The sequence below is a fragment of the Varroa jacobsoni genome, unplaced genomic scaffold (genome assembly GCF_002532875.2).
Source record: "Varroa jacobsoni isolate VJ856 unplaced genomic scaffold, vjacob_1.0 scaffold_415, whole genome shotgun sequence".
Taxonomy (NCBI): Eukaryota; Metazoa; Arthropoda; class Arachnida; order Mesostigmata; family Varroidae; genus Varroa; species Varroa jacobsoni.
The window spans coordinates 76,122-103,728 of NW_019213317.1; the positions used below are offsets into that span (position 1 = coordinate 76,122).

At 41.6% G+C, this 27,607-nt stretch overlaps 1 protein-coding gene and 1 long non-coding RNA gene across 2 annotated transcripts; one reads left to right on the top strand and one right to left on the bottom strand.

Moving 5' to 3' along the window:
- Positions 1 to 84: 84 nt before the first annotated feature.
- On the top strand, positions 85 to 27,604 carry LOC111260245 (uncharacterized; the record flags this gene model as incomplete). Its single annotated transcript, XM_022832842.2, has 3 exons — positions 85 to 510; positions 23,549 to 23,808; positions 26,425 to 27,604. Coding segments are annotated over exons 1-3 (1,449 nt in total), but the record flags the coding sequence as incomplete, so codon positions are not given.
- Positions 1,899 to 4,529, bottom strand: LOC111260248 (uncharacterized). Its single transcript, XR_015310955.1, has 2 exons — positions 2,823 to 4,529; positions 1,899 to 2,362 (listed from the first exon to the last, which is right to left on the bottom strand). It is a non-coding gene; the product is annotated as an uncharacterized LOC111260248 (long non-coding RNA).
- Positions 27,605 to 27,607: the final 3 nt, after the last annotated feature.

Sequence of the window (27,607 nt, forward strand, 5' to 3'; positions counted from 1 at the left end):
CCCTTGCTGGTATAACCGTAACCCCACGTTTCTCCTCTATAAAACGGGGCGTACAAAAAGCCCCGGTAGTCCGCGAGCCGTCGGGCCACGCGATTTGGACGCCCGAACAAAATTCCTTTACTCACTAGCCCAGTTTGAGTGGGCTAAATAACCAGGTGCTTGTGTGCGTGCCACTTGGGTGTCCTTTATCGGACACCTGAGGACCGGTCCCCCGGCAGCAGTAGTTGCGGGGAGCAACCCTAATCTACAACTCCCCCTGGAATATTTTTAAAAATTGATGGTTGATATGTTGTGACTGAGCAAAAATATCGGTTGTTGCGACAACGAGCTGAGCGACCCCAGTGAAGAGTAAAGAGCGAACTGTGCAGCATTAAGAATTACAAGGATTATAGTTACTGCTTCGAGGATCATAATCAGGCGTGGATTACTACAAGACTGTTCGCACAGTTGGTCCGCGATATTAGCATCACAATCACAGCCTGTCTGCCTACCGCAGTCGCCATGAGACCCGTGAGTACACTATTCACCTTCACTCAATTTTCATTCAGTCACATAATGATGTCATCAATCCATGTCTAGAAGGATGGTAATACGCCTTTTTATTCTTCTTTCTCTTACAAGGACCGTTTGTGCATGTTCACTCAACCTGTGTAATAGAAATTTGGTCCTTGACAGATGTCCTGAGAACAACGGGTCATGTGTATTATGTGTTCTCAAAGGAATTTATGTCCTATTTACAACACATACGATAGATATTTTTTGCAACGTGTTCGTATGCGTCTCAACATACGCGCCCCAAATAAATACAGTGTGTTTGAGCATTTGACACAAATCTTTGAACCTACTATCGGATTCTCGCATACTTTAAGGTAGTTACAAAATGTAATTTTCCTATTGAGATACATAAGCGCATGCGTTGGTGGCCATTTACTATAGAGGTTAGCGGTGTTTATTTGATGAACGCACTTCATAAATTCAACTTAATAATTTAAAAGGAGAACTTAAAAGGGGCCATATATATCATTTACATACCTTAAAGACTTATGTTTCGTTTTTCCGTTCCACGACTTATTATTTGTCACTTCACAACAAATTGTGCTGGAAGAAATACTATACCTACGATTTCATACAATGATATATTACACACAGTAACATAGGAACACCTATAAGCCATATAAGACAGTCATCTTTTTGGAGGTAGGCGCAGGGACTTTTAGTATATATATATATATATCTTCGCATACTGACCAAGATTAGCAAATCATGTGAGTCCGGTGACAACTGAACAACTTTTAGAGACTTTGATGTCATATAGAAATATATTAATTTACATGCTATTTAGCTCTGAACGTTACGCTGGCGCTAGCGATTTCTGCCTGATTTAATAGTCGGGCGTATTTCGGCATGTTTACGAACACAGAACGATCAGACAGACGATGCGTTCTCTAATTTGCGCTGTCGTATTACTCTATTTGCTCTGATTGTTTTTCCAACCTTCCAATGCGACAATCGGCGCTATTGGATGTTAACCCAGTGCTGTTTCTGATGATGTAGAAAACATGTTATCGAGTTTGTTTTGGTCTGCGCTAAGACGAGGGACTCAGTGAACATATCTCATTCATTTTTGCGAATGCTGTCCTTTATAGCTTTAGCCGCTGAGCTTTTGTCAGTTAGATTCTGTGTATATCTCCGGGAAGCATACATCAACATGAGAAAGCGAAAGGGCTCAAGAGAGGCCTAAAAAATAGAAATATCGTTGGCAAATGTTGATCCTTAAGATAAATGAATCAACCAATGGCAGACAGAACATAGAGCAGACCCGTCAGTTAGCTGTCTACCGTCGTTATGACCGCTGGTCAGCCCATTTTCAAGCTAAATAATTAAGAAGCATATACACGTAGTATATATATATATATATTGTGTGTACGTTGACAAACAAAAGCGAACACAATTCACTTTACTGCTTTTACAATTCGATTGTCTGCTGCACGCCTTCCTAAAATCGTCTTCAGCTCCTTTACCTTGACACCAGAACGCATTCGCCCTCTCCGAGATAATAACACAAGACAAAGCTTTAATAACACAGCATTAGCTAGAACAGTAGCTATAACCACAAAGCTAAATGCATACGTTGTCGGCACGCTCAGTTTACCCACCCCATTATAAAAGTATTTAATCCGAGGCTGTTCTGTCACGTCCAGTCGGTCTGATGTCGTGGCATCAATTGCAATAGACATCTTTCCATGAAGCGAAGAAGTAATCTTTGTGATTCTGCTATCGTCCACGATTGTTGGGCCATTCATTAGGTCAATTGTCAATAGCACACTGATCCCATTTCGATAATCCCATGCTTTAAGGGGATCTGCAAGGAAGGCATACATAAACAAACATATTAATTCCAGCCCCTGTAGCCTTGCAGTGTTTCGTATCTGTATGCGTATATACCTCTAAACGAGTAAAAATTTATACCGCTAAAACGTCAGCAACCATTGGAGGCATGTGTTGACAAGAATATACTATGCTCAAGACGATGTGTCTACAAAAACTGCCTCGATTACAGACAACAATTATGACTTTTTCAATAGACCTTGGCGCTGCTGAACTTCGTCGTAAACACACTGGATAGCTTCAACAGAAAACAGGAACTTAAGCCAGGACACTGACGTCCTGGGCAGGGTATGATAAACTTTAGTAAAATAAACCGTATGCAGTAAGTCTCTAGGAAAGCCGCTAAAACAAGAAATGATAGGCGGTATCATAAAGAATACAGAACGCCAAATTAGTTCACATACATCTTCCTTGCTTTTTACTTGTATCCTCACCTTAATGTGTCGCTGTATGCCGACGTAACGTTGCAATGCACATGTTTCTGCAATTCATGTGTGTCATCTGTGGGTTTACTAAGAAAACGTGTCAAGCATTGTTATATCATAAAACGCTTACAATATTTTTTTCATTATTATATCTTTTAAGAGCACAGTAGTGTACTCTCTTCTGCTACGGCTACTATTGGTCTCATATATGCGACAAGTGTTTGTCTTTGAAATACATCCCTACCTGCCACCCCTGTATGGTCAATGGCAGCTCCTCTCATTGTCGTTTGCTACTGCTAGCTTTATTCTCCAAATCAGCGCAGTAATAGAAGCTATTACATAGCGATGTTTGTTTTTTGTTGATATTTTTCCGTGCCCTCTTCTTCTCCCGTCCTCTTCACTCTATCCCACTGCTCAAGGTAAAAGCACTAACACCGTAGCGACGATGGCTGTAACAGCAACGCTATGATTGTCCTCCACGCATGACGCGTTCCCGAAGCCAGCAAAACGCCGTTTGGCGATCAACGCTCTGCATGAAGGCAACCTGCTGAATTGACTTCCTCCTCGTCTTTGGATATCCAACAAAAGGGGGCCGTTTTTCTCCCTGTTGCAATTCCCAGTAGCAGCAATAACGGCAACGTATAGGGCAAAGGCAACAACGCTCCTGCGGGACGTTTTTCGAATCATCATTGCTCCAGTAGGCAAATTCTTGCGTGGCGCTTCTGCAATTTCTGCCCAGTCGCTGGACCAACCCCACCACTTCAGTCACCGCTGGCCACCGCCACCGTCCGCTTGTAGCATCTTTCTAAAGCAACGCCGCTGTGTTGCTGTGGTTAGTATAACCTTCTTTTCACAGCGTCAGCAACGGTCTCGACGTTGCGCAGCTTCAGTGGCGTTTAGGAGTGTGATTATTCTTTCAAGAACAGCTGCAGAAGCGGCAACGGCACTGGAAGCAATGAAAGAACTTACATACAGTCAGCGTGATAATAGTTGTTGTTGTTGTGTTTATTGATGATGTCGTTATCAATGTCATTTACCCACACGGTCCCATAGGCCTGCATTGGCGATGAGCACGCTTTGGAAAGGTCTGTACGTAGGAGACCTGCCAATGTACAAGCTGCGTTGTTCATGATTCTGATGTCTGAGCTAAATTGATTTGCTTCTCAAAGAAAAATGTTCTCGAAGAGGTCGCCGACTCAGACCCGTTGATTTCAGTCAGCTTTCTAATGATTTCTTGCAGGCAATGACAATGGGTTAAATCATACTCGTTTATTAGTGGTAATACCTAGAGAACAGACCAAATCTATTTCCGAAAAGCTAATAAGCTTGTTCCCTATTCTACTCAAGAGCTTGTACCGATAGTTATGAAGACGTCCAATATTATAATGGACGCTGTAAAAAAAAAAAAAGTCAAAATCTAGCCATACCTAACATATACGTTGACAGCTGATAAAGCCCACCTGAACTTCCTCTATGCATACAATCTATAATTGTTAATTCAGCAACGGCATGAATAAACTTCTCTACCACTGTGCGAAATACCTCTTGTGGGCAGAGAAGGCAAGGGCATGACAACCTATTGGCTGTTATCGATTTGTCTCGCTTATTCCAGCCATTTTATAGATACTGTAAGCTTCTTCAGTCGTAAACGTTCCTGGGCAAATGAACGTTTGTCAGTGCACGACCTGTGCTTCGATTGTACGCATCACAATAGCATCATAAAAGTGCTAATCAAAGTAGGTTTGATTCAGTTAAATTATTGCCCATTGCCTCAAAAAGCAATCATGAGCTAAAAAGATGGCGGCAGATAGATATTAAATAAACATTCGCAAATGACAATATTTATAGATCCTGGTTGAAAAGAGAGCCCTGTATGGGATGGTAGCATTCATCAAATTAAAGCATGTTGGTAGCCAAGCCAACATCCCGCCCGCTACAGGACACACATGATCTGCAAAGGAGTATAAGTCTTAAAGCCAACCCTATTGCCTTGAAGCTACGCTAAACGCTTTTATAGTACACGTGCCAGCTAAAAATATGCTCGAAAAATTTTGCAGTCCCTGGTGACTATGGTAAAGGCTTCATTTGCGAACCATTCTTTAGTCGACAGGTGGCGGGAAGCGGTACCTTCGGCAATAACAGGTAACATTATGCTGTTTTTGCTTCAAGCATCTTTAAATTCTAATGTTTCCTAATCAATGAAAGAAGAGTTTCCTGTTATCGTATTCAGATAACGGACGGCCGTACGCAAAGGTAAAAACTTTGTTTTCTGCTAAATTAAGGTAACTAAAACCGTATATTAACTGATAGCTAAATGTATTTCTATAAGAAGTGCCATAAGCTATAAAGTAATGGGTTTCTAACGACGAGCGCGAAAATCAAAATGCAGTACTTTACAGCCCTTGGACTGCGTAACGGTAACGGCCACTGTTATCACTGAGAAAAAAAGGCGGGTACAATTTAGCAAATACCGCGCACGTAATTTCAATACGGATTACTATCTTTTTTTAGACCAGTCGAAGTTTCATCCTTGAGGGTCAACTAGGATAGCAACATTCTGCATGGAATCGTGAAGACTATTGCGATTGCACGGTTTCCAGATGCCTGAAAAGTGTCTGGAGACGCGTGCTGTATAGACGGCGAAAAAACAAAAATAAAAAAGGAGTGATATTGTAGAAGTGGGCCATTCGGTATTGGAATCGTTATGGTTGATTTTCTAAGGGCATCTGTTATCTGTTTTCCGTTGTACAAATAGCACTAACAATATTCATCCTTCAAAGTCAAAGTTTGAAGGATCAGCCCGCTAAGTATGTGTTGAATAGAGCAGATTTCTTCCGCCAGTATTCGGCGACGGTACGGGCCTTATCACTGGCGCCGCATTTCGATAAGCTGGATTGAATGTGGGTAATCCCATTATCGGCTACTCACAAGCAAGAAGCGACATCTTTGATAGTAATTCTGGTCTAATATGCGATAAAAAGCACTCCTTTGCAGGGCGAACTTGTTAATCCCATAGCCGGATCAGGAGCTCGTTAATGATTGCGAAATGGTTTATGTGATATGTAGCGGTTCATGACATTCAGGGAGTTTTTTAAATATATACAACTAATCGATAAACGTTGACGCTATACACTGCCGCGCGACTGCACTGCTGGTGAGAAGAGCGCGAAGAACGTGGTGGCATGATCCTGTTTATAATATTGCCGTTGCACGTACGTCTGCTAACCGCTATTCGTTGGCAGGCAGTAGGTATTGAGGTCTGCGAACAATTGGCCGCTTAGTCTCTACAGTTCATCAGCAAAGCCCCTTCCTGATGGCAGAGACAGAAACTCGTACCGACAGTGGCCTTGTGTGACCTTGCGGACCTGGACGACCTTCAAAATATACCAACAAAAGTTGCGCTCGAACGAAGTCGATGCGCTAGGCACGATGCGATATTGTTATTATTTTACTTGCTTTGGATGGGCAAATAGAGAAGCAGTGGTGAATCAGCTAAAAAAGCGTACGTTTTGCGTAGTCATGCCCTATGATGACTATAACAACGGCGGCGAATACCGCAGCAGTAGTAATAAGTTAGACAAATGCTTAACTTTTAAGTATATTACAGAGAATATATTAGCATTAATTGGCGCCAGACTGGACAATGCTTGCCATAATGTCACCCTTCATCATCATTACAATTAATTGTTGTTCGTGATTATTCGTGCTAGCCATTTTGCTTCGTTGTCTACTCTTAAAAAGAACCATGAATGCGCCATTATTTCGCGTCATTGACTTTTACCTACCCCATGGTTATTACCATTCATGCTATACGTATAATGTTGCTGTTAGGCTTATACAATTATGGGGCCGACACGCACGTTGAGCGAATGTTGTGACACGTCATTTCATATATTGTATTTAAATAGGACCAATAATGGCTTATTGTTCACAGTGATGAGTTGAAATAGGCCGGAATTGGGAAATACTTATATCTTACGTTAAGGAATGTAAACATCGACGAAAGGCAAACACACCTCGCATTATGTAACCTGCGAGCGATAAAAATTAACTTATGTGAGTCGTTCATACTTCACTTGCCCGCCGGCCAGTTTTTCTAAATAGCAACCTTCTTGCTATCTCCAACTATGGATCAATACCCCGAATACGAACAGGCAATATACATTTCTGTCCTCCGCGAAAAAAGAAAAGGAGCACTCAGTGGTTTAACGTAATGTGTGGTACTAATTCGAGCGGACGATGCGTATCAATAGCCGTCAGCTGTCCGTCACCTGCAGCGGTGGCAGCACTTCCGTGTGTTTCTCTTGCACGATAGCAATACGATGGTGAGCATACGCTGCAGACGACTCCGCAATGCGAAACAATTCGGACTTAGTCATGTTACTGTGTCGTCGTTTACCATAGAGACAGGAAGAGCTACATGTTTATGATAAAGTCATATATATATATATACGTACACATTGAGCCGGACGTCAACAATTGGACTAAACTGGCAAATACAATCGCGCCTGCAAAGAACAATGCGGGTCTATCGTTACACGGAGCTATATTATAGTAGGCTGTATCTGAAGTTGCTGAGGAGCCAATGATTCGTCCCTGTGTCGCTCTGTCTGCTTGAAGTAGGCGTAGTAACTACTACTTCCCACAGCATCCTCATACCCTTTTACGTTCCGGGTTTAACGAAGGGGTGCGGTGCTTGACTCGACAGCGTACCGTTCAACATTGTCTGTCATTCAGCTTCGAGCCAAAGTCAAAGCCAAGGCATTCTACCCATCTGTTTCGACAATAAAGGACTTGTGAGGCCGTGCTGACTTAGTGACGACGACACTGCCGACCACACATTGACTAAATGCAGCAAACGGGACTGGTTGGTATGAAATTGTGACAGACGTCGTGGCCATTGGAAATTCCATGACCATTACTTTGTCGTTTGTTATCATCCACACCAGGACCGACATATGAAAATAAGTAGAAGGTGATCTTTGAATTTTTCCCATTTCGAAGGTACGTGAGGCGGGAAAATCAGCTACAAGCCAAAAGAATATGTGTGGTCATTGTAACAAATGAGTTATCTTACCGAAATCGTATAGTTGGACGATTTTTCACCTTTTTTATTTTCGGCACATCGTCTCACGACGAATAAGTTGCTTGGAACAACTTAGACATTTGCTAGAGAGCAATCATAACGCCAGTTCATAACCTTATCTGCACAATGGCTCGATAAGCTAAGATAATGATAATAATACTTAGGTAGATACTATACAATCTTTATTACGCGTCGGCTAACTCTAGGGATGATCATAACAGCAAAAAAGGTTCTAGATTTTGTGTATATTACTATTTAAAAGTAGATTCAAAATATACCCTAACATACACGTATACATAACGCGTATATTTTTATGTGCGTGCTTGCGAAGTTCAACGTGCTGGCAGAATTGGTAAGGTTAGACCGCATTGCGATAATAATAGTAATAATAATAATAAGTAGTTACAGACCAATAATTTGCTATTCAACATCATGGCTGAAATCACAATTTTTAGGAGGTTGATTTGCACATCAAGTTCTAAAACTTACCCATTTTCGACTTTTCTGCTTGCTTTAAAATTAGCATTTTTTTTGACTGACACTGACCTTTCAGAGCTTGATATATAATATACAAGAAGTATTATATATCGTGCTTCAAGCTCGTTCGTATGCGGAACGCACGTATACAACTCTCAGTGCTCCTATAATAAGGACGCAAAGACCAGCGAAAAAATCAATGGCACTATCTTAACGTTAGTGGCAGGGGAAGTTCACATGCATTACGGTATCCATTATAGTATAGTTATTCATCTTAACAGCTGAGTATGAATACAGTTTTTATATAATGCCTTCTACTTTGCGAGTCATAGCGCAAACATTGCACCTAAAAAGAAAAGTAACTGAGTAACTTCTATTAACTGTTACCACTGCGCACATGTCGTTGAAAAATTTGTCGAAACGGTCTCTTCCTTCGCTTGACACTATCAGTCAAATCTTTATATAGCGGGACGCCATCGTGAGTTAGGTTTAGCATTCTACTAAGCTTGGGACATTTTACTCTAACGTTTACGGCATTTTTTAACTGTTGCCTGCCTCATAGTCATAAAATTATCGTCAAAATAAAAACAACGTTCAACAATGACGATACCAATTCATCGTTGTAAGAGGTGGCAGTAATCTGACTTCTTCAATGGAGGCTGCTCGTATCTATGGGATGATCTTCCGCTGAAAAAAGGTCAAACCATTACTTAGACATAAAGTTGATACCTGTACGATGACATCTACTAATGTTAGGGGCTTATTTCATTTCAGCACATGATAGGCTTAAGTAGCGGTATCTTACCACGACAAGGTACAAATTTCTAGTTCTGCTATCGCAGCCAACTGACTACCAGCAAGACGCTACCAGCAAGATCGCAATTCGAGCAGATCTTCCGTACATACGATCTTCTGCATCATTCATTCTAAACGAAGATAAAAAGCTTGATTTCACCATTAATAATTTTTATGGAGACATCGAAAAAATAATACACATTCAGCTGTCACTTGACAATGGCGGCAGACCGAACGTCCAATAATAGCACCCTCATAATACACGTGTGAAGATAAAGTAGCCTCATTCCAACAATCTGAAGTAAACAATAAGTTTCAATGGGTGGTTTCTTCGAGTTATTACACATCAACAGAACGATGAAAACTAGACGACAGCAAGGAACACATAGACTATGGAAGTCTGAAAAGTCGTTCCTAATGGCAGTATTGACCGTGAATCTCGAAATATGGCATAACAGACTATGAAATCTATCGTATTCAATAGTCACCGTACGCCATTGACGAAAATACCCTCACGTTATGTCTAATTAGATTTAAAGTAATAGGCGCAAACAGATAATGCCAATAGCGTTTTAACTGCGGATAGAAATAATGAGCTCAATAAAATCACTAAATTCATAATCTTCTAGAAAAGACGAACTTTACTTTTGATTCAAATACCGATGATTCAACTAAGCCAATGTTCAGTTCTAGTTCACAGGAAGCTAGAGGCTACCTCTTCTTTCAGTGAGGAACTAATACCCAAAAAAAGATTCTATGTAGGGACTAGGTAAGGATCTTTTTATAACTGGTAAATTATAGCTGTTGAATTTCCTAGAAATGTCGCAATATTTTTTCGTCAACCTATTGTAGAGTATCATAACTATTGTAGAATGTACACGCTCGGCGAAAAGTAATCTTCAGTTGACCAATGCCAACGTTTAATATATCTCGATTAGGATTAGAGACGAAAGATTGCATGAAAAACTACCTGCGTCAGCTACGCCTCTAGCCTACAAAACATCGAGACGGTGTCCGCGATTTCCATGCCTAAGGAAAATAATTTGCAGACCTCTCTGGTCGCCGACATGAATCTTCTTCAATATGTTCTAAGATCATCAAGTGTTTGGACTAATAGGGTAGACTGGTCTTCGACGTAACGTACTAACTGGATTCTATTAATGGGCGTAAGTCTACTCCGAGGCTCGCCTTTTTCTTTATATAGGAGGACCTGCTTCGACTGCCATAGACTAAAACGAAGAACACACGCAACATGCGTTATTTTCTATCTGTATGCAAAAAAACGTAGAAGATAAAGTGAAGGATTATGAGAAAAAGTAAGCAGATATTTAATGCATCTCGCTGAACGATCCAATTTTATATATTTTTTTTATATAATTATATACTTCAACTCAATACGTATAAACGTATTTCTTGAAGACTTGCCCGGCTTTAAGATCTACTACATTGTTGTTACTGCCGAGTGCCTGTTGTAGAAGTATAAGTTGCATAAGATGGTAAATGTTAACTATTGTTGAATGTATTAGCACTAAGTAATCCTTTTTTTCTATGCGAGGCTGTTCAAAAGTTTTCCGCGTTACATAGCCAACGGAAACAGTTAAGAGACAGCAGATTGTACAGTAGCAAAAAAAAAAAAATTAAAAACTAATTTGACCTAAATATCGCATATTGACCTGGGTCACCGGTCTCACCCCTTAAGTGTTGGCGATTCAGCTCACCGGACGTCAGTTGTTCATATCTGAAGGCTATTCTTGGTTGCGTTCGTTTGCGATTTCTATTCCAAAATCAAGTAAACGCAGTGTGTTTGAACAAATTAACGTTTTGCCTACGAGCAGCTAAAAAATAGGATCTCCCCCCCCCCCCTCCTTTCTTGTCTCCTGAACATGGCGGCACTAAACCTTGCGGAACAAGCCGCTTCAAAGAACATAGGCGCCGGTAAGCTGAGGGATATAAGTGAAATCAAACTTAGATCAAAATAGATAAATCGAAAAAAAATTGATAAATGAGGTGTCGATTCGACATATTCTATGATGAAAAAATTCTACGAAAAACCTAATGACACATCTACTTGTCGCAATAACCTCTAAAATGAAAGTTATGAGGCTACTCTGGTCTAGACAAAAGCGATTCAAAATCGATTGCCTCAGCCGAAGAACGGCGGGCTAGCAGACGGTCAGTCCGCAAGCGATTTGTTACTTCATTGAATCCAGTTTGAATGCAATCTGATCCGCTAAAGCGCGTGGACTGTACGAGCAACGAAAACAACAGCGGATTTCACTACTTAGAACAGTTTAGGGACTCATTGTGTAGCTTTTCAACTGTGAGAGCTCCTATTCGATGCATTTTTAAAAAGCGAACTTATCTGTAAAGGAACATACAGACCGTAGTATGTGAAGCTACGAAAAAAAGCCCTATTGCTCGATTACGTTCGCAGTTGAAGACGATGCAAAGATCCGTAGAGAACAATGATTTTCGAAATTATTATAATTATCACGTTGCAAAGCTATAATGCAATAAGCGGTATGACAAACAAGAAGTTGGCAAAAGGAAGAATGAAGATGCACTTATGTTAGGCTGCCGTATGGGTTCTACCGTTTCAGCAAAGTTCAATACTCTCTCGAATGATACAATCACGTTCAGTGCAATATAATAAACTTTTGTGCATTTTCGCTTAGTTCTCGCGTGAATACCTTTGATTTGGAAAAAAAGCAATGAGTTGAAATTACTAAAGTTTAGGTCCAGTATGGGTACTGTTCTATCTTTTTCAATATATTTTATATAGAAGATATTCTGCGTCAAATTATTGGATATGAGCATCTATTTACGTGATCGTGTTCAAGTTCCAGTCGAAGCCTACCCAATCGAAACCTGTTTCTAAGTACAGTCCTTATGCCACAATTCGTATGAGATTAATTGTATTTGTTACGGATTATGCTTCTCAGCCGCAGAAAGCGGGGCCATTTTAAGCCGAAAAGTGTAGTCGTAAACAAGCATTTACGTAAAGCGGAGGTATATGAGCGTAAGCGCGAAGTGCATTATGGAAAAGGAGGAACGAATGGCATGGATGTATTTCTCTAGGTAGAAAAAGAGTATTCCCTTGATACCAACGATCGTTGATGTCAACGATAGGGGGGAGGGTCTGCCGTCAGAAGAAGAGGAGGAAGAAGAAGAATTAGTCAAAAGGATCACGCGACCAGTGTGATTTATGCAGTGAGCTATGCAGATATTCTGTGCAGTTACCTATTTAACTAGTTACAATAAAGTGATATTTGATGTCTAAAATATTTTATTTCTCAGCTAGGTATTTATTATAGTAGTAACATTGACTGAGTAACAATTTGCCACTGGTTATAATTGGACCGAGTTCAAATACTGCTAGAAACATTTGGATATAGCAGTGACGAAATCGTTATATCTCGAATCCGATAGGTTCTGTGACCAAATCTTCGGGTCAGTAAACGAGCAGCAGTAAGTCCTTTTCTCACAACCACTGTGTAATACCGCCATCTGAGTAAAATGCCAGCGCCGCAAAAGATGGCCACAGTCTAATAGCCAATTGATCATTTCACAGACGCTGAAAATTGGCAGAACAATAGAGCGATATTGTGGTAATTGGTAGCGGATGGCAACGGGCAGAGAAAAAAACACATGTACTATGACAACCAAGCCGTACGGTCGAGTAACTTCCAGTTCAACAACAGCTCCTAACGGCTTTCAATTTCTTTGAAGTTCCATAGGGAACACTGCGTAGTTTCGTAAAACTCACCGCATCTTGGCCGTCATTAAAGGCTTTCAGGCTTGGTTGGATGCTTTCATGAGATTTGATAGAGTATACTGGCTCGTCTTCATTCATAGCATTCTCTTGTCTATCCCTGTATATACTATCTGTCTGTGTCTACTGGTCTACCTAAGATCACCATTGCGAGGGTACGTTTTGGACGCCTCGTGAATATGACTTCACGGGTTCTGCATATTTGGTCTACGAAGAAAAACAACAGAAAGAGATGTGCTAAGTAGTGCCGCTCTGAGATCTAATACTGCAGATAGCTAGGGAAGTGGCATAAAGGCGCTTTAGCATCTGAAGACTTATTGAAAATCCGATGTCACTTTCCTGCATCTCTTGGTACACGATGTAGCGTAAATTCAGAGGTGTACGACTTGTCTTCAAAATCGTACTCGCATAACTTCCGCTATTTCGTTTCAAGCTTGAACTAGTGAGGAGTTCTGCAAACGAATTATAGGAACAACACGTTAAGTCCTTCGTAGGACAGCCCACGATTGTATCATCTGTGATGTTCACTACAGTAACGAAGCAAAACAGATGAAAACGTTCATGTTTAATCCGTAGTTTACCTCACCGTGAAGTTTAATTACAAGAATATCAAACAAAAGCGATTTTGGGTTTCTATCCTGCATTGTTTAGACGTGTCAGGCAAATGACAGTAGTTATGGGTCACATGAGCCTGCGGTTTGGCACACGAATCTCCAATGGCGGATAGGTCACTTCAGTTATGTTAAAAAAAAAGTTAGCAACATCAAGCTTCGCTTTCTTCCAACAGTTCCTGTAGCGATATAACGCTCTGTACATTTCATTTTGGCTTGCACAAGGCAGGAGGAAAGGATCACTTAACTATAGCAACACACCTGCTGTCAGCGGAACCCGTAGCATTTATAATAGTAGCTTCTCTTGTCACAGATAAATGTATTTAAAGAAAGAACGATATAAAATTTAATATAATATTGTCATGCAATAAGTAAAACATATACAAATTAAATGTCTAAAGTATGCGTATCTTGTAGAATGAAACACGTTTTTTTACAGTTGGCCAATAGTTGTGTCAAACAAATTTACAACTACGACAACTACGTTAACGCTCCGCATCGATCAACCTGTGCGAGTTTTGTTTTTTTTTTTATCTTGCATCCTTCAACGGAGAACATCGTGAACATGAAACGTGCTTGTTTTTCACTGGAGGCCTGCCAAAGTGCGCCAGTCGTCCCTAACGGATCACGCAGACCTTTGCGGTTGTAACTCACGCAATCATTAGTCCTGTAAAGGCAGTGGCCGAATAAGCAACCGTTTGACATGAGCGTCAACAATCGTCATTAATCGGAACGTAGAAGGATTTAATGAATGGATAGAAAGGTTTGTCTTGCCTTGACCAGGAACAATGTCTTAGAATGTCGAATACAGTAACAAAAGGAATTCGAGAAAGGGGTATTGACGAAAAGAGACTTTTGATGTGGGTGGAAGAGAGGAATTAGCTAAGGTGAATTTTACGCCGTCCGAAAACTAAAAAAATGATCAGCAATGATCATAGGAGCTATCATGTTAACCATGGCAATGGGAGATGTCGTCACGATGCTAGCTTTTAAAGCTATAAAAGTGGAAGGGAAGAAGACGACTCAGGCGTCTTTCAGTGTTTATCGTCGCTGTCATCACGCTATTTCTATGGGCATCGTGAGACGTTTCAATGTGGACTGTGCTGTGCCTGGAACAAACTTGTTTGTAACGGCACTATCTATCATTTGTTGTGGTACTTTTATGAAACTACGGCGTCGTATGCCATCGCGTGTCTTTATGTCTCGGCGTATTATGAGTCTTGTCTCCATGTCCGAAAATCTCGCATGTGATTCTCATCTTTTCGTCTCTGCCCTTTGGTCGATTCTCGTCGACGTGGCCACCGGCAACCAGACCCAGACTGTGTTTGCGTCCGCCGTACCCGTATCTATATTTGCGTTTGTGTGTGTGTGTGTGTGTGTGTGCGCGCGCGCGCGATGTGCTTCGACACGAATTGAACCGCGTTGTTCCAGCGTTGTCGCATTGTATTTTGTTCTTGGTCTGTCTGTTTGTTTCGCTAGGATATTTGACCTCGCCGATACCAGCGCCGTTGGCGCTCGACCTTTGACCTCAGGCCCCCACCATTTTCGGCCCCCTCGGTTTGTTCGTTTGACTCGTCGGTAGCTATCGCTCCCGTTGCCGCAATAATCGCCACTAACTTAGCGTAACTTTACTGGCAGTGTTCTGACACGTCATTTTTCATTTATTACACATTCTTGCCAACATACCCACACACGCCACTGTTACATATATGTACTGTCTAATTTCCATTCATTCATTGACACCTTCGATCACCTACTTTTACTCATCAACAACAAAACCAAGAAAAGGCAAAATCTAGCCCTAAACGTGTCAAATGACTATCTTAAAGCATCAAAAGCTCGTCCCATCTGCTGGTTACGTACGCTGTCTTTGATGCTGCAACGTTATACGTCACTCACCAGCGAAAAACACCATGATACCGCAATGAATCACAAGAAGTTAACTATATTCATCTGGCAACAGACAAATGGCAACGTAAACTATTCGAAATGTGCGAAAGAGAGATCACGGAGGCAACGATCACCACTGTTCATTTTTTGACAGATAAACCTACGAAGTAGAGAAAAAAAAATATATTAATGTCTATTTTCGTGCCGGTGCCTGTACGGCTTAGTCCCGCACGTTGTACCCGCCCATATTAACTGATCCGTAAAAGGTCTTCGATAATACCGCAGAAAGTTTCGTCATTCAATGCTAATTTCTTTTGCTCTACGGAAACTGGTAATGCTGGCACGGCATGAGCATTACGTCTGGTAAACAAGTACTCAGTTTTACATAAGTAAAATCGCATATAAGTAGGGCTTGCACTTCTGCCTATGATGAAGGCGGTCGTATGCAATCAAGGCGACAATAAAAAACATCTGAAGTGCATGTCACTGAAGTACATTGAGATTGTTTTTGTGTGACTGGACACAAAAATATGATTCTAACACATTACCTATCTTGTTATTGCAACATGTTAGCAGCTAGACTGCGGCAGTAGAAGCTGACTGCTTGACATTCTACTCTACTCTTTTACATACACTACGTTTTATCTAAACCCCTAATTAAAACATCTAGAAATTATACCTAAAACACCTATGAGCGCCTTGATGGCTTCCGAAAGTTGAAAAAAATGCAGGTTATGTCTACTAAAAATGAATAGCACCCTTCGGTAGGATAGTTGGTTCCATCAATAGCGACCTATGAACAGGTGTAAACTAACGTGTTTCAAATTTCTGAAATATCTTAGAACTTGAGAAAGCCTAAAAGTAAACTTACGCTTCGCCAACTTTATTTCTCCAATGTCGTGACAACCGACAGACCACGACAGAACCCTGAATCGGGAATATGAAAGATTTCTTTGAACTCTAACGTATGCAATGCGGCATGTTCCCTGTGCGGAACGATCTACTTTTGAGCTCAGCCACCTGCTACATCTGTTAGTGTGCACTGCGCATAGGTGGTCTATTGTCTTCAGAATTCTGTTATTTCTGCTCGTTCTTTGTCAGTGTACGATATTTGTTTTCCCAACATATAATGGCGCTACCGCGTGTTCGGTTGGTCAACTTGCATTGTCTGCTCTCTCTAAAATAATTGCTCCCCTAAGAATTTCTCTCTGTTTTACATTTTCAACTGGTTTTTTGAATCTGCAAACTCTCACCAACGGCATAATCATGAGCGTATACTGAAGCGCCTACGTCTAACCGAGGCCTGCGAAAACGTTATTATTACAAATACCAAACGAGCCATTACGCAGATTTCCAATTTGAAGGTGACCACTCAACAGCGCGCTCAATTAATTCTATAACCACAGTTATCGCCGGCCATATATTTTTCTGCCATTGCGTGGACACTTTGTGTGACAGTAAATATCAACGACTGCTGTTGTTATCATTGCGGTTGTTGCAATGGCCTACTCTACGACTACATTTCTATGAAGCTCTGCTACATATCATCTGTTCTATAGCTGTCGTTGCAACTACAACTGCTATCTTTTGTCTTACGGCCGCGGCGGCAAACATGTCATATTCGGCCATTTTTGAACGTTGGTAGTACTGCCGTTGCTGCTCGCAGCGCCAGAAGATGTCTCATAAATGGCATATAATGTGCAATTATTAATATATCTCAGGTTAGGAATATGCTCGTAATTTTGACAAGGCCATTCATTCGTTCATTCTGTGCCACTGATCCGCTGACGGCACTTGACGCCAAAGGAGTTGTTGCGCCTGACTGACAAATCTCAGAGGCATATACACATGCACACACTATTACGTGTATATATATATACCCTTGCAGTCCACCCACCGTCCTGTAACAAAGCAGCATTTAAAGTCATTTATACGTTTGTCTCGTGATGGGTAGTAAAGTCGGCGGTGGTCATTGTTAAGGAATGCCAAGTGCTATCTATCTACCGCGTTAGAGGCGTCGTGGCCGTAGCAAAATACGAGAAACCTAGTTAATAAAGTCGATAACGCCGCGAGTAACAACATTAAATTTATGAGAAACTTAGCATTACGAAAATTTCGTTCTTCTATAGAATAAGCCTAATTTTTTTTTATCACTTTCGACTTTTTACCTTCGGTAAACGAGTTCTGAAAATCATCTCTTTGATATACCACCAAGGGCCTCTCTTCACTAGGGGTCTAGTTGAGGTGTGTCTTGCGAAGCTTGTCCGAGGTTCCTTTAACAAACCTATGAAATGGCATGACGAACATCCATCTGTTTACCCAGTTGTCCGTTTCAACTGAAGTATGCTGAAGATTTACAGTTTGTGATTTAGATATACCTTTATATAAAAGGGAGACCTATAATGATAGGGGCGCAGTACGTAAAGTTCGTGAAACTAATAGGGGCCCGTCTAGTAGATACACAGTGCATGAACAAAGGAAAGGCTAACATAGATGACAGAAGTTATCGCCCATTTTTAATTACAAAGTGGCTTGGGGTTTTGAAATCTATGAATGTCCACTGAAGCGCATTACCAAGGGGACGAAAAAAAAAAAACTACATTTTGCTTTGTTTCAGTTCTTCTGCCTTAATCTGAGTCCGGTCTAATAAACAAAAAAATAATAATAAAATATAGAATAAATAAATATAAGTCTATGATGCTGTTTAGAGGTACGGTTACCAGGTCTCTTAAACATATGTAATATTATCCAGGGGGTCGAGGTTGGACAAATACAGATATATCCTGGGTCACATCCAGGACTACTTTCCTGCACAGTAGAAGGGTGCAGGTGAGTAAAACGAACCAAGATACTTCGATTATGTATACTGTACTTTCTGCTAACCACAGTCGGGGGCTTTATAGACGCTATGCATTCGCGATAAATTTTTAGGGCTGAAAAGCGGTTTGTCAGTTTGTCACGGGTAATAACTCGGATTAAGTTCAATTACATCAGATCACGTAATCAAACCATAATCAAGGTCAATGTTACCACAAACCGTGTTACGTAGATATACACTCTTTGATTTTGTATTTTAACAGCTTTCTTGCGGTGTGTCTTTGTATATAAAAGCATCTTTTACTTACATTTCTACAATAAAGCTGACAAAGATCCCGACTGTTTTCTCGCGATCTAGCCGCCGATCACCAGTATTGTCGTTAATAGCATGGTCCGTAGAACTTCAATGGTCACCCAGCAGTGACAGGTTTCAGCAGTTGTTAAGTTGTCATAACGGTATCGCTATTGAAACGTTGTTAAAAGACTTTGTTGCTATCCATTGTTAGTCTAGTTCACTTAAGTGGCCATAACGGCGGCATCATCATCAGAGTGATGTGCTGGTGGTAGGGCAGTTGTACAGTCTTCTCTTATCCTTTGCCATTTTCGTTACCACCTGCCCGCCACTACAGCACTGCCACTAATATAGACACTGTCAGATGAAAGGGAATCCAGAATCGAAGAACTGCCCCTGCTTTTGTTTACCCTGCTCACCTTCCCTCCCTTCCTCCCTCCCTCCGTCCTATCACGCATAACAATTTCCCTTATCGTCATGCCCGCCTGGCACTACACACGAAGTTCTCTTCTTGATATCGAGGAGGCCCTCGGCTACCGGATCCGATGTTTCACAAGTTCGCCTGTAAATGACATCAAGCGCGTGTGACAATCGTTGTTAGCGTCGCTGCCTTACGTCTTCTAAGCCCAGAGCCAATTTGCATCTGGGCACTGTACTTGCCCAGATGAGGATATATAAGCATCATTTAGTGCTTTGAAAAGCGGCGCCTTTGCTGGTCAACCACCTCTGATATCGAGAGAAGAAGAACGGATTAGCGCATAGCAATCCTCAATGTAATATTTGTTTACTTATGTACAATATTCAGAAAAAGTTAAACTGTACAAAGCTACCATAAGTCATGCCTACCTGAATTCGGATACACACACGGAACGATTAGGTTCGACGATCGATAGTCGTCAGTTCGCGTGCCAGATAGTTGATTTGTTGTAGCTTATTATGAAGAAGCCTGCAGAATATTCAGACATGTACGATCGCGTATTTAGACCCGATAACAGTGAATGGTATTTTTCTTCACACAACTGGTACAGTAAACCTAAGAGGCAGCATTCGTTTGACTAGGCTTAATATAGAAGACTTCTCTGGTCATTTGCGGTTAATCGGTCCAGAGGTGTATCCTCTAAGCTTCACGTGGCTTAGTTCGAAGATAGAGGCTGTTTAGTGGCTGCATATATGGAAGCTTCAACGCTGAATGGAACAGGAGTGATTGTCGTCTCCACTGGGGGCTGTTAGCAACTCGCATTACGATTATGCGTACCTTCACCCTGTTCTCGGCGCGACTAACGCGACTTAATCGGGCGGCGGGGGCTGACTAAATAGAACGCCGCTTATAAACCGTTTTCACTCGATTGCAATGATCATAATCATAGAAAGCGTTGTAGCCATTGAAAGGACGGCAATTCGTAGATTGTACTAGCATTTAGCGGCCGCGAAGCAGGTCCGACGTTTTTTTTTTTTGTGTGTATTTATTTGGTGATCGGACGAGAAGCGACGTGTTCAACGCGCTACGAAATAGATGAGTTCAGATACGAGGCGCTTATATGATTATTGAAAGCGTAAGGCTATAGTTTTTAATCACGGCACTGCGTTAAGAAAATGCTCTAAATAAGACGATTGTTATAACATTATGTTCTGTATAGCCTCGTAGACAGGTTATTGACCTAATGGAACATCGCGAAGTCTACCGGAACGATCGATTCAACTCGATCGATTTAAATCGGCAATGAGCATCATACAGTTTCTGCATACTTCTATTTGGTGGCATTAATTATCCCGATGCAGAAATATTCGAAATTTTATTGGGCTCCAGATTTACTATGGAACAGCATTATTTAGGCTTACTAATCTGAGCGATTAGTAAGGTAAACGACCGTATATACATGGATGGAGAAGTGCAACCACTTCGACCTTCTGGAAATGGCTGTCAATGAAGTATACTCTATTTATTCCAAGGCTAAGATAATTTGATTCAAGCTTTGCTTTGCTTCGCCGTTCCAATAGAACAATACATTATATATAGTCGTAACTCAATCCATAACTAGGAACACCTCGTTGACAATATCGTCATAGAAGCCACTGATTATACGCTAAAAAAGGATGACTGTCAAATGGCAATTTAGACAAGAAAAATCATCGTATTGGGAGCCAGGGTATTATTATTTGTCGACACTGAAGATTTATCGACATTGACAAAGACATTGAACGAAATGTACGGATGTACTTTTATACGAATGAACTTTTCTTGGTTCTATTTAGTCTGCCAACGTATACACGAGTGACTCTATCAGCGCATAATATCTAGAAATGAATTGTTGCTAACTGTCAAATGAAGATCTGGCCTCTGAAGGTTAGTGTCATCCTCTCAGAGTATCAGTAGAGTAGAGAGTCAGATGGTGACGAGAACAGCACTCTGAGAATAGAATACTATACCTGCATGAATAAAGGAGAAACTTATTCCACTTACACCGAAGTTTGCAGGGAACGGTTCAACTTATACATAAGGATGTAGGGGCTAATTGCAAAGCTGGTTTTTATATATCTTTTTTAATAGCTCTGCTCGAGTTTGATAATTGCAAGCTTTGAATTTATCCATTGAGAAAAGGTGCGTGAAGATAGGAGAGTTCTGTTGTCTCATAGATAAAAAGTGTATGCATAGGTATTAGTATCGCTGTGAAGTTCTAATGCTAGTCGAAACTTTAATTCGTAATGTGATCCAACTTTATCTAACTTCTGTTGATTAGCGTTAAAAGTATTATTACATTAAGTATTCTAGCTGCCTTGAGACGCCTCGCAATCCCTTCCTCCGTCGTTATTATGTATGGATATCGTTATCTGTTGCTATTTTTTGCAGTGTCATTTCGTACTGTCGGCCTGTGGTCACTCGTGGGATCCCTATATTTCCTTTCCTCTTACTATGTCGTGTCTTAGGGGGAGAAGCGCATCTATGAAATGACAACGCGCTTGATTCGCAACACTTTGATTTCCTACGAAACAAAGACCGATCCAACGTTGAGAATGTTGCCGTTAGTTAAATCTAATTGAACGATTAGAAGAGCCGGTGGAACAGGGAAATAGCGGGGCTCAGATGCACAGACGTCGGCGTGTGAACGCTGTCGCTCCCATAGTCAAGACGTTTGCCCTCTGACGTCTGCCTTCCCCTGGCCCTGCGAACGAAATAGTAGTGAAGTATACATACGCTTGCTGATACATGTATACATTGTATGCTTGTGTTCACATATTCAACGAAGACGGCCCCGACAAGCCAAATGAGAATCACTATACGTGATGAGAGTTGCTCGGCAAAAAGGAGGAGAAAAGCAAATTATGGACTTCATTAATTATTGCAGATATCGGATGATGATGATGGGGCTGGAAGGTGAGAAATCAGATAAACCTCTGCACTAAGGAAATGGTTATTTCCGAAAAATGAAGGAAGCTTTAAAAATCCTTTGTACAGTCAACATGAATCTGTTGCCATGTCAAAAGATTGTTCCTAATTTATTTCAGCTACCCTGAGATTACCAAAAGTACTTCAATTAAACCTTCTGAATCTTAGACAAAATTTTTTTCTATGAAAGTGATAAATATGCACATTGGTCCAGCCTTAACGACAGCTAAGATTATAGCCTTCAACACATTCGTCAGCTGGATAAAAAATGGCCATGTATCAATAGAATAAAATCTTATAATAAGAGCAGTTTTAAATCGTTATATCAGATACTACCCGAAATAAGTTGACGTGATTTTTTTCGTAAAAACATTTGTATATTAACTTTTTGATATTGGACGAGTAAGTGTTTAGTCCTTACTCTGAAGCATTGAAACATTTTGCTCTAAGCTTAAATTTTCTCTAGTGCTTCCTACTTCAAACAAATGAAATCCATATGATTTCTTTACCGATCCCACTCAAAGGCCAAAACTATCGTACATTAATACCAGTATAACCAAATTCTGTGACAGCGACACACGTGAAAGGCGTGCACAACCGGAGCGTCAAAAAACAGAAACCATCAAAAGCGACGAGTGCACAAAGAAGAAAAATCTAGTTACCAACTGAAGTAATTCCTAATATAGGCATGATCGCGCGTAACAACTCGACACCCTTATTCAGTTAGTACTTGGACGATTTATAGTGGAGCATTGTTCGATCTATGATAAATTAAAGCTATAAGGAAAAAGGGTACGTTTTCATTTAAAAACATAGTCAAAGTTCCTGCAAGATTTGCATTGAAAGCCGCGGGCGATGCTATAGTAACGTTGCTTTGATTGCGGTCAGAACTAACACGAGCGGCTACAGTTATATCAGTTGAGACTGAAATGCGTGGGAACTGAGCGAAAATGCAATTTGCCGTGACTAGTTCTCTTGGCAAACAGATGGTTTTCACTTTTATAATGGCCGAAAAACATAGCAATAAATGCTAGAAACTCAGATCTCTCCAGCTCAGGTGGAATTAGTGTACTATTGTCGACTTTTCCCTCTTCTCGTACTAGTAGGTGATTTCTGACTAAGCGTCTACCTTAGATGGCCTGTTTAACCTTGTCAGCGTTGAGAAGAAAACGAATAAGAAAAGAGTTCCGGAACACTCTTTTTGCGTATATCATATCGGTAAACCGATGTATCGTAGACATATAGAGTAGGGTTCCTACTACTCCACCTTACCAACAATCGTTCGACGAACTCGCAATGAGAAATTTTCAAATTTGCTCTGAAAACTAATCCAATGAATACTTTGGGAAATGACTGCTCCGTTCAAATGTAGGTGGTTTAATTAAGTACTCTGGAGTGAAACTCTGTCTTTAGTTATGATCTAATCATGTCACTTTAGAAATGAAAAATATATTTTGACTATTCATTATAGATACTGAACGTAATACATGACACAATGCAAACAATCGATGTACTCACAGTTTTTAACAACGCTCAACTTATAGGTCTAACGATAGCGCTGAAATACCTAAAACAGCCATGTTAATCTGAATGCCTTTTATGTTTTACAGTCATGGCTCCTGGCGGTATTGGCAGCGTATGCGCTCCAAAGCGCTTCAGCAGAACTTCAACTGTACCCGATTCGCATAGACCCGATAGGTCTTCAACAATATAATGAAATCGTTACCCATGCGCATCATCTACAGAAGCGCAGCGCCACAAAATTGGGTACTCGCGATGCCGGAAATTGGTGGGTAGATTGGTGGAGAAACCACATTCGCGACTCGGAAGATTCACAGTCGGTACCATATGCCGCAGCCAACGATCCCAGGTACACACTTTGAGTTCGAAGTTCAAGCGCAAAGATTAGAGTATCCACTTAGAGTCTATATGAATAACACCTATAGTTTGATACTTCAATATCGAAATGCCATTTATAATAAATGCCCTGTCCATTTCATTAGGTTGAATTGGCATAGCAGGGGCATTGGGATGATGCCTTTAGTAGAGTAAAATCGAAAGTTTCTCAGCACTAGTTGGGGTTTATACTTTGAATAGACGAAACGGCCTTTGGCTACGAATAACCCCGGTCGTAACGCTGGTGAACAGTACACATTGATCAACTCTCCGTTTATATTCGTTCGTGTGTTTCCATATATTCCCTTCATAGAATCTAGCAGGGGCAAGACAGAGTCAGAACAAACGAAACACCCTGTCGCGTCACCTCCTTACACGGAGCTGGTTTGATTTGTAAACTTCATATATTATGCCCATGAAGTAGGTACCGTTGACAGTAAGCAACAATTAGTGCTTGTATCCTAATCCTGCAGACAAAGGAGTAGCAACGATGATAAGGCTTTACAATTGTAAGCATATCATTGTAAATCGATTCGCAGTCGTTAAGTAAACAGTGGGAGGCGTTTATCGATAGCGTGTATTGTCGCGTGCTCTGGAGACAGCGCGGAGCGTCTGTGTTTATTTATCCCTTATCTGTTGTTTAGTTTGACAAACAAGATGCATTTGCGTTATATCAGACTGTACAACAGGTCTTGAAACTTTATCGATATGTCGAATTTGAAATCGAAATGCACACATATGTTAGCGAAACGTCAAAGTCGTTTTTGCTCATCATTTTACCTTGAACTTAACATGATCCCATTTATGACAGATATGATAATGCGGACTGGTATTTCAGCGAGGAGACCTTTTTCCCTTCAAGGTACAAGCCGTCTAAAGGCAATGAGGATGAACTTAATAGACAGAACATCGTGTAAGTGGCGCGACTGATTGAACTACGCTAGCTGCATCTTGCGAAACTGTCCGCTACCGCAACGTCCCTTCGACAGTCACTAGCCACTCATATTAACGGGATTAAACGATCCGTTTTCCCGTTAAAACGTTTGCTAAACTGCTTCGCAAGCAACCTGTACCGTATTGGTTTATTTCTCACTTCCGTTTCGATTTAAACCTCTCTGTAAATCGGAGATTCGCATCTCTAAAATAGAGATAGGGAGAGATTTTGCACGAAATTGCGTAAAGTTTGGTGAAAGGATTAAGGATAGATCGATGGATTACTGATAGATGAATATTTTATTGGTCATTCGAGGCTCCGATTTGGTTTACGTCTCAAGCGAGAGATGATGGGGCGCGTCGACGAATAGCTAAACATATGGAAAGCAATATTGAAAACATAAACCGTACTTGCAGGCAGTAAAAGCAAATCTCAAGCATTATAAACATTATATTATATATACAGAGATGTATATATAACATACAATCTAGTTTGGTGTCTAAAGGTGTGATTACTGCGTGTATTAATAGATAGTGCGTGTACGTTCTCCCGTTTTTGATTTGGTTCTAAATTGGCAACCGATACAAAGATCCATGTAGAAGTGGATCGATGACAGAAAAATGCCAGACAAAAGCATACGAGTCATTACTATAAAGCGAATTTTATTAAGAATATTTAAAAATAGTTTTGCCATATTTGGGATATCCAATGGCGATACAGAACATTAGTTCATAGTACCTAAAACCCGGAACATCACTGATTGAAGCAAAAAAATAACTCTGAAACTTGATTTTTATTGAAAGCTTGTATGTATGCGCATAAACGCATATATATATATATATATATATATATTGTTTTGATAGCAATGCAATCTAACTAAACAATAAGCATTACCGAAGCTCGGTTATACATGCATTCGTTTCAGAAACACATTCATTATTTAGTCTTAATTTTTTTTTATCTGTTTAGATATTTCAACAAACTTAAAATTGAATCAAAGTAGAGTTGCAGTTCGTTATAAAATGTATCAATCAAATGTACAAGGCATATTGTGTTAAGAATCTTTTTTATGCAAATTATTTTAGCGTTGAGTTTTTTTGAGAAGATCCCGGAAGTGCGAATTGCCTCATCCTGAAGATGACAAATTCATCCTTTCAGTGAACCAACCGGCGAGTCGACAGATTTGGTTGAGGACAACACGATTGAGTAAGATGATAAAAGTAATGGAAAAGAAAAAAGTTTCTCTACAGCACAGTGCATCTGATTCCATTATCTTGTAAAGCACCCGCCTGGTCTGTTTAAATTTTTTTTTGTTGTATGTGTTTCTAGAGCTTTTGTCCTGTGTCGAATATCGAGAGCGTAATGTTTGTTGTATTTTTAAATTGTGTAATGTCGACTCGTGCTATGCATCCAAGTAAGTTGCAAGCCCTTGTGATTTTCAAGCGTCCGTGTTGTGAAGTCGTTGCCTACTCGCCGCTGTTTTTACAATACGCTGAACACAGCTCTGTATGCGAAGATCGTGAACCCACACTAAGGAGACTATTTTTGGTTGAAGAAAATTCGTTTTAAATGTGACACAGCACATTTATTGCATTTTTTTTGTATAACACGTCGCATGTTTATTAAGAAACTAATACAGAAATACTATTTTCACAGGCCATCCTACCCCACCGTTCCTCCAAAGCGGCCCAACAACTACAGCCCTTCGTTTAGGCCCGCTCCACAGCCGTTTCGGCACCCGAGTCCAACTGTGCCACCAAATCGTCCTATTCCCAATTATCAACCTCCCCCGCCGGCTTTCCGTCCAGCTCCACCTTCTCCGCCGCCACCGCTTTATCGACCACCACTCATACCACCTATTCCTAGCTACCAGCCTCCACCTGCCCCACCTAGGCCATACTCACCAGCGCCAGTACATTATCCTGCTCCCCCTCCTTCTCCTTCTCGAACAGTGCCACCCAGAAGGCCTAATAACTATACTCCTTCTGTAAGACCTGCGCCTCCCCCGATTCCCAGACCTGCGCCTCCGCCGGCACCCAGACCTGCACCCTCGCCGGCACCTCCACCTCTGCCTCCCCTTGTACCAAGCCCAACAGCACCTCCTACTAAACCAATTTATCAACCCCTTCCTCCAGCTCCAGCGCCACCTTCTCCTGCGCCGGCGCCCAGCCCTGCGCCACCACCACCACCACCTCCACCGGCACCTGTGCCAGCACCGCAGCCAGTTCCGCCTCCAGCTCCCAGACCACCCCCTCCTCCTCCACCGATACCAACACCAGTGCCAACAGTTCCTCCTACTGTACCACAACCACTTCCGCCTGCTCCAAGGCCACCTCCCCCTCCACCGGTGCCAATACCTATTCCGCCCGCACAAGTTCCGAGCCTACCACCCCCTCCTCCTGCACCAAGGCCGCCTCCACCAGCTCCGAGCCTACCGCCCCCTCCTCCTGCACCAGTGCCAACAATTCCCCCTAGTGGACCACAACCGAGCTATCAGCCGCCACTTCCGCCGGTACCTACACCACTTCCACCACTACCCCCGGCGCCCGTACCTCCGCCGCCTCCCCCGGCACCTAGGCCTCCACCACCTCCCCCGGAACCTAGGCCTCTACCACCTCCCCCGGAACCTAGGCCTCTACCACCTCCCCCGGAACCTAGACCTCCACCACCTCCCCCGGCACCAAGGCCAGTGCCAACAATTCCCCCTAGTAGGCCACAGCCGAGCTATCAGCCGCCACCTCCCCCGGCGCCTAGGCCTCCACCACCTCCTCCGGAGCCTAGACCTCCACCACCACCCCCGGCACCTAGGCCTCCACCACCACCGCCCCCTGCACCCAGC